This window comes from Medicago sativa, chromosome 4, assembly GCF_051527215.1.
Source record: "Medicago sativa cultivar Bolivia chromosome 4, Bolivia_mono, whole genome shotgun sequence".
NCBI lineage: Eukaryota > Viridiplantae > Streptophyta > Magnoliopsida > Fabales > Fabaceae > Medicago > Medicago sativa.
This window is the reverse complement of record NC_140752.1, coordinates 64,877,702-64,886,533: the sequence shown is the minus strand read 5'-3', so window position 1 is coordinate 64,886,533 and position 8,832 is coordinate 64,877,702. Positions and strand designations below refer to the sequence as shown.

Sequence of the window (8,832 nt, the reverse complement as noted above, 5' to 3'; positions counted from 1 at the left end):
AGTTACGTCGTCAAAAAAGGGTTTAGAGTACTTAATTTTCTATCTAAATAAATTGTCTTTGAGAAGAGCTGATAGTTAAACAAAATATTGTTATAACTTTTTGATGTAATATATATCCAACAATAATAACTTTTTGATGTAATATATATATATATATATATATCCAACAATAATACATTGTTAAAAAAAATTGTAGGTACACCGAAATCGCAACATAGTATTAGATATACCCGTGATTTTTTAAGAAAAAATACGGTTTTTTGAAGTTGCTGATTAAAGTTACAATAAAAAAAAATACAGTAAAAAATATAAAATAAAAGATGCACATACTTTTTTTTTTGGGACAAAAAAAGACGCACATACTTAACACCTATCGATCATCACATACATATATCCATTAGAAGCAAGAAAAGAAAAATAGAATAGAAAAGAGAGTGCAATGAGTACTCTAAGTATCTAACACACTTATAAAGAGGGCCAATAACTCGAATTTGCATAGTTTTTTCCCTTCAAATGTAGCATAGATTCTTCTCGTTTGATTTATGTTCAAACTCTACTATTATCCTATTTTTCTCGTCGAATTTTTACAATTTATTGGAAGTCTACTGCTTATAATTCTAAGGAGAGTTCTGCATGGTAATGACTACTAATTAATAAATACAAAGTTTTTTTATCTCCAGAATAGGGTATCACCGAAACCAGGTGCAACTGCAGAGATTAATCTTCGAGTCGGATAAGGCGGTAAGAGATGACAAAACTCTCCTTGAAGAGATTTAACGTCGCTATATTCTTAAGGCTGATTCGTACCCATATCTATGATTAAACTGAAATAGGTCTCTTAGCATCTCATCCTGTCCAAGTATTTTTGGATTAAAAAATACAAAGTTAGATGTATTTGAAAATGAAAATATGGTTTAAATAATCATGAATATTATTTCCTTTCACAATCAAAGATATATTATGAATAATTAATAAAGGCTTCTAAATACTTATTGCAAACGGAAATAACAGTGGCCAGGTGCACTAACGAGATTTTTTTAAAGTTTTATACCAAGTCAAAAACATTTCTGGTCACCAAAGGATGGATTAGGGAACAAAGGATGAAGAAGCTTGAATCGCTTCTGGCGTAAACGAGGCCGAGAGGGCACAGTGCAAATAAAGAATGGACAACCTCAAAGCTCCAAAGCCAAATGATTAGGGGAGAAAACAAAACCTGTCAACAGAAAACACAGGCAGCATAGCTGCAGGGACTCAAAAACCTCCAGCTCCGAAACAGAAAACCCCACCCGAAATGGGATAGAGACTTCATGAATATGTTACCTTGTTGATTCAATGACTGCGAACTTTTACACATTATTTCTTTTGCAACCTGGTATCATGTCCCATTTTGAGTTTGTCGGATTGTGTTTATGGTGTGTATCTATCTGCTACGCATGGATGATTTTCTTCCAATTGTGTTTTTTATCCTATTTTCTTGTGTTAATATTTGTTGTAAGTTATGTGGTTGTTAGGTCAGTTTTTTGCCCAAACTTTTTGTATTTTTTTTATTTAATATATTTTCACTTGCTTACAAAAACGTTATCCTTAATTTGTGTTGCGGCTTTTTTATGTGTTAAATATACTTTTAGTCCCTATAAAATAGAAGCCTTTTAAGTTTAACCCTTATTTAATTTAAATAGTTTTTTTTAGTACTTTTAAGAAATTTCTGTACTCAATTTAAGTCATTCTTAATTCAAATTTGTTAAATTATGCTTAAACACTTACTTTTTTGGGACAATTTTTTTATAGATGTGTTGAGAACATTACTAAAAGTTGCTCTACAAAAAATAAGCTCAAAATTTGATTTCTACGTCCAAATTTTTGTTACTATTAAAACTTTTGTTGTTTTAAATAATTCAGATTTAATTAACCATGTTAAAAAAATTCTAAATTTTAGTAGATGAACCTTTTATAATGTTTTGAACGTGTCTCCAAAAAATCATTCAAAAGTTTTAAAGAGTTTAAGAATAATTAAACAAATTTAATTTTAGCAAAGACTAAAATTACACATAATTTTTTTTAGAGACTAAAAACATATTTAACCCTATTTTTATCGACTATAAATCAATTTTTCTATTGTACAAAACGGTGTTATGAAGTTTGCCAATTCCACAATTTTATATCTTTGTTTTGTTCTTTCTTGTTGTCCTTGGTCTGTTCAAATGCTTTTTTCTACTCTTTTCTAGGTTTCATCTTTGATATTACTTCTAACTCAACCTGAATAGGGGGAGTAACATTGACCCTTTTCCAATTGTCTACATAGTGACCAATACACTTGTAATGTATACAGAAATCAGGAAATTTTTCGTGGTCAATCTCCACAAAATATGGAAAACACATTTCCTTTCGACGAAGACCTTGTATCTTACTTGCTTCAAAAGATCTATATCTATCATCTACCAACACATGAATAGAGTGACTAAAATATCAATCAAACATTGGTTTATTTGTTGCAGCATCAGTGCAAATAAACAGCTCCAATGGAAAATAGGGTTTTCGAGTGCCAATATTCATGTTACCCATTAGTTTGAATCCGTACATGAGCTGATGAGTGTAGTTGCATGCTAGCGTTAAAATCACGACTCCAAGCAAAAAGTTTTAGAAAACCAAGGTTTAGGTTTCAAGATCCAATATATCTAACATTATGAACAACTTACAAAGAAGAAAATTTCCCTCAAAAAAAAAAAAAAGAAGAAGAAAATGAGAACTCATAGAAGCCTTTGAAATTAATCCTTACTTACATATGGACATCCATAGGACAGATAACTTAAAGCGCAAGTAATCAACCTTCAAAGAAGTTGCACCCTTAGGCCAAATGATTTGTTGTTAAAGATTATGCATGCATGTCCAATCGGCTAAACACCTCTCCTCCAAATAGTTATGGCTATTTTATTATCTTTATCCATTAAATATGTATCTGTATCACTTAAATAATGGATAGTTGAAATATCCGTTTATTTTATCAATGGATATCCATTAAGGTATCCGTTCTATGTCCATGGCGGATTTTATCCGCGCATATCCACATATGCGATTTTTTTGTTATTCCTAAGTAGTGGGTTTGAATTTTTTAACACTTGTCAAAAATTTAGTTGACGCGCATGTTCGTGATATTGTTGTGAAATGTTTTTCGCGAGGTTCAAGATTACCACTGTTAGGAGCTCATGCATATATTATGACTAAGAGCACAATGAATGAACTCTTCAACATTTTTAGGAATCCTCATTCCAAACCATCTCTTGTTGGAAATACCTTATTCTTGGTATGCTATCTCGACTCTGAATGTGAAATTGTATATTTCGAATGCAATGATGAGAAGATGATTACGGTAAGAAGAAGATTAAGGATTTGGGATTTCAAATTGATGAAAAAGAAGGTGGTTTGAGAATTTTTGAATTTAGGGATTTAAAATCAATCACATATCATAATGGCTAACCAACTTTGGAGTCAGAGGGTGTTATCCTAAGTCAGGGACTAGTTTGATAATGAGTTGCACATCTAAGGATTAAAATGGTTGTTTGCTTTTTTTAAGTAATTTATTGACAAGAAATTTATCTCTTAAAAAGAATAAGTAGGAGATCTGATGTTCGAACCACACCTCACGCATATACAATGCAGTGTCCTATATCAAGTGAGTTACTTGGATGTTAAAACTAACATGATCCCTTATATTAATATAGTTACTTTTATCATTAATTAAGTTGTATTGCGACTTTTTATTTTTATTGATGATAAATCAACTTTTCTATCGTAAAAACAGTGTGTGACAGGATAAATAATTATATATACCATGTCAATTTTTTTTGTTGACAAATATACCATGTCATAATTTAAAATTTTAAGCTAATGCATAGTTTTCTTCATATAAATAAACATTTGCCAGTTGCACGCAAATTGAAAGGGAAACAAATTGGAACCTGTTCAACCCTAGTGAAGTCGTCTGTTATAAGTAAAGAATATATATGCGCATTAGCTATATATTTTGTGGCATAAAGAGTGCTAAAAATACTCTTTTTAATATTTACTTTTTTATTGGATAAAATTTATGTTGGTCTCAAACTTTGAATATTAATCTCACATGAATTTCATTGAATAAGATAGCTTTTTTAACACCCTTTGTATGGTAAATACACACACATATATTGAAATGTGTTTATCTAATATATACCTAAAATAATGTCAAAAGATGGACGTACCTTCATAATTTTTAATAAAATATTAGATCACTTCCTTCTTTGTATTATTATAAAATTCAATATTATATCATACTAAAAATAGTAAAGATCCATGTTTGATCCTTTTCTGAAGGTTTATATTAGACAACCCCCCCCCCCCCCCCCCCCAAAAGAATTAGACACACCCCTTGAAGGCTTGAAATGTTCTTTCACAAAAAATAATTAACTTAATTAATGACGGTTTTACACCAGCAATTTGACAAACCCCTTAAAAAGAAATTCTGCTTATAATTTGAACCAAAAAAATATATTATTTGCAATCATCCCTTTTTTTTTTCTTTTTCAAATGGGTTAACGGTCAAAATTTTACCATTTAAAAATGAATAAGTGGAATCCCGGTGAGTTTAGCGCAATTGGTAAGTATATTACACAATAAATGCAAGAGTTAGAGTTTGATCTCCGAACACCTCAATTCTCCATATGTAAAATATTTGAGTTCTAATCACTAGAATACTTGACATAAAAAAAATGAATAAGTGGAAAATTTAAGGTTGGAATTTAGAATATTCCTACCAATTTAACTATGCTCATGTGACACTATTTGCATTTATCTATTAATGAAATACTGTCATTTGGTTAACCCGCTTAAACTAAAGTTGGATTGTTTGGATTCTCAAGTTGGATTAGTCCTTCAAAAAAAAAAGTTGGATTAATGAAACCAATGCATTTTACATTTTCCTTTGGCTTTTGTTTCACACAATGGCTCGTTCATTCATAATCACCTGAGATTTTCCAAAAGTCAATGGGAACAGCAAGAGTCCACTCTTGATTCGTTCTTTTACAGAAATGTTTGATCAAATCTAACATGTAAAGAGTACCTAGGTCATGCACTTCTTGACTTTGTAAACTTCAAGTTGAAATAAAATATGGTGACAAAGCAAAGTGTGCATCACCTCAAAAGCGAGATATCTAATAAAATGTTTAGCCCCTTTGTATATACAACTTCAAAAATCCTTAGATAGTGAAGGACATAACACTATATAAAGAGTTACAAGTCATATATTTAAGCAAACAAAAACACAAAATCTTCTATACAACAATAGAAGAAATATAAGGTTACACATTAAGGGAATATGGGAACATCAATTGAGCCGAGGCACTTGCCTCGACTCATGTATGCAATAGCATTTTGCATAATTGCTATTAGTACTTTTGCTATTGCTGATGATAAGCCTTACTATGGAGGTCAACAACCATACTACAACTATCCACAACCAACAACACCACCATCTTACTATTACAAACCACCGCCATATAATAACTATCAATCTCCACCTCCATATGCCTACAAATTCCCTCCATATAACTATCAATCTCCACCTCCATATGAACACAAATCTCCTCCATATAACTATAAATCCCCACCTCCATATGACCATAAATTCCCTCCATATAATTACTATAAATCTCCACCACCATCACCACCACCTCCATTTGCCTACAAATTCCCTCCATACAATTATCAATCTCCACCTCCATATGAACACAAATTCCCTCCATATAACTATAAATCTCCACCACCATATGACCATAAGTTCCCTCCATACAATTACTATAAACCTCCACCCCCATCACCACCTCCTCCTTATGATTACAAATTACCACCATATTACTACAAATCTCCACCACCACCATCTCCATCACCACCACCTCCTCCATATGTGTACAAGTCACCACCTCCTCCACCTTATGTTTACCCATCTCCTCCTCCACCATCACCGCCACCTCCATATGTATACAAATCACCCCCACCTCCTCCATATGTGTACAAGTCACCACCTCATCCACCTTACGTTTACCCATCTCCTCCTCCACCATCACCGCCACCTCCATATGTATACAACTCACCCCCACCTCCTCCATATGTATACAAGTCACCCCCACCTCCTCCATATGTGTACAAGTCACCACCTCCCCCACCTTATGTTTACCCGTCTCCTCCTCCACCGTCACCACCTCCTCCATATGTATACAAGTCACCCCCACCTCCTCCATATGTGTACAAGTCACCACCTCCCCCACCTTATGTTTACCCATCTCCTCCTCCACCATCACCACCTCCTCCATATGTATACAAGTCACCACCTCCTCCACCTTATGTTTACCCATCTCCTCCTCCACCATCACCACCTCCTCCATATATCTACAAATCACCACCACCTCCTCCATATGTGTATAAGTCACCACCTCCTCCACCTTATGTTTACCCGTCTCCTCCTCCACCATCACCACCTCCTCCATATATCTACAAGTCGCCACCTCCCCCACCATATGTGTACACCCCACCTCCATATGTCTACAAGTCTCCTCCTCCACCATCTCCCTCACCACCCCCACCATATGTATACAAGTCGCCACCTCCACCACCATATGTCTACAAGTCACCGCCACCTCCTCCATATGTTTACCAATCACCTCCTCCTCCACCATATGTCTACAAATCCCCGCCACCACCACCTTACGTTTATGAGTCACCTCCTCCACCCTCACCTTCACCACCTCCTCCATACTACTACAAACCTATACCCCCTCCATATGTTTATGAGTCTCCACCATATATCTATAAATCCCCACCACCCGCTCCCTATGTTTATAAATCTCCTCCTTACGTTTACAAATCCCCACCTACACCATATAATCCCTACCAATATAGTTCACCTCCACCCCCTGTGTATTAAGCTTGATGTCACGCATTTTGACTCCTTCCAATAGTTATACTATGATCATTGTTGTGTTGTTTGTATTGCAATAAAGTTTTCATCAGTAATAAAAGTCTGCTCTGTAATAAAGCTATGCTTTGGACTCCATGTTGTATCATTTTGTATAAGTGTTATTTCAGAAGTGTATTTTAATCTCTTTTATCAAATTTCATATATACATATAGTTTCGTATTTGTTGGTGCTAATCTTGATGATATTCATGAGATTTTGAAAAAAAATATACTTTCACTTGATTAATCATATATAATAAGAGTAAATTTGTTTTTTTTTTGTAATACATGTACAGTTACACACATAAGTTAACAAATGAGATCCTTTTCAGTTTGCTAGCGTTTTGAAAAGAGAAAAAAAAAAAAAAGAATGACATAAACGTAGGAATAATATAATCAGGAACCGAGAGACCAAATGACCACTATTATGAAATTTGTTACATTGGAAAGTTGGCTAGGAAGCTTTTTCTTAAAAATCAAATACAAAAAATGTTAGATTTTCTAAAAACATGCACCAAAGTAGTCTTCCAATCGTTAGCAAGGAACTTCATAATTTGGTCCATCAGTATATAAATCTTTTGCTTGACTTTTGTTTTTTAGGTTTTAAGGTTTAGGAGAAGAATTCTCTCCTATTACAAATTCCTTTCTCTTTTGACTCTCCTCATTGTCTTCTTTATTTTTCTTAGATGCTAGCCATGTTAGAATACGTTTCAAAGGGAGTAATAGGAGTGTGGGTTGAAGCACCGAGTGGGAGTTTGGTTTCATTTCTACATGTTCTAGAAGTGCTTTACAAGTACCAAAAACAAATATAACTATAAAATTATGTTTAACATTTTTTTGAAGAGATCAATTCTGGGGGACTAAGCAATTCTACTGGAATATACTATTTGTAGCTTTTGATTCTAGAATTGATTCTAACACACAAGAAGTAAAAGTATTTTTTTCTCTTTGTTTTTATCCGTAGACTTTTCTACCTCGATTTTAAGTTCCCTAATCATTTTTATGAGCAATATTTCCCTTTGAGACAAGATTAGAGTCATACCTTCCTCCAATTATGAAGGGGGAGCCTTCATGCTTGTAATGTTGTTGTACCATATCTTCAAGGGTAAATAAGGATTCTTCAAATTTTTTCATTCCAGCGTTCCATTGGTATATTCGTCTACCACTTCCCTTGTTGGATGAGATAGCACATTATCTCACGTCCCTACGGATTCATGGGATGCAAAGTAGCCAAAGCTTAACTACTTCATCTCTTACTGAAAAAGGGAAAAGCTTAAGTCTCATGGCCATTTTATTGGTCCCATCTACCCTTAAGAGTTTACAAAATTCAAGAAGAAAAAAAAGGATAGATGGGCATCAGGATCATCAGTAGTTAATCCATAAAATTGGCAAAGATCTTCTAAAAGTTTTACTAAAGCAGGTTTGAATTGAAACGTTTAAGCCATTTTGAAGAAAATTAAAGTTTAAACAAGAAAATGATCTAAATTATACAAGTTTATGGGAAAAACCTCGATTTTTAACAAGTTCACGGAAATGGAGCCAAAACTTGATATCACCGCAACTCAAGTGTGTGGTTCTATCATTGTAATAAAATATCGATCTCACCGGGACTTATGAATCTCAAGATAGAATTTTTTTATCTCCTAAGTATGCAAATAAAGAAAATATAGACAACATATTTTTAGCTTTCTCAACGACAAGAATTAGCATTTTTCTCTAGTTGAATCACAACAAGAAGAAGAATTAGCATTTTTACCTCTCCGAAGTATGCAAATAAAGATTTTTTTTATATGATGAATGCAAGATGATTATAAAACTAATTTACATTTGTTTTGAAAGTATGCTATG

General features: G+C 33.5%; 1 protein-coding gene and 1 long non-coding RNA gene across 2 annotated transcripts; one reads left to right on the top strand and one right to left on the bottom strand.

The window, feature by feature from the left end:
* Nucleotides 1-490: 490 nt before the first annotated feature.
* Nucleotides 491-1,552, bottom strand: LOC146930752 (uncharacterized). Its single transcript, XR_015006460.1, has 3 exons — nt 1,321-1,552; nt 1,052-1,213; nt 491-851 (listed from the first exon to the last, which is right to left on the bottom strand). It is a non-coding gene; the product is annotated as an uncharacterized LOC146930752 (long non-coding RNA).
* Nucleotides 1,553-5,217: 3,665 nt separating this feature from the next.
* LOC146930751 (uncharacterized) lies at nt 5,218-7,165 on the top strand. Its single transcript, XM_085702231.1, has one exon. The coding sequence runs from the start codon at nt 5,348-5,350 to the stop codon at nt 6,950-6,952; it is 1,605 nt and encodes a 534-aa protein (XP_085558357.1). The 5' UTR covers nt 5,218-5,347; the 3' UTR covers nt 6,953-7,165.
* The last annotated feature ends 1,667 nt before the right edge of the window (nt 7,166-8,832 follow it).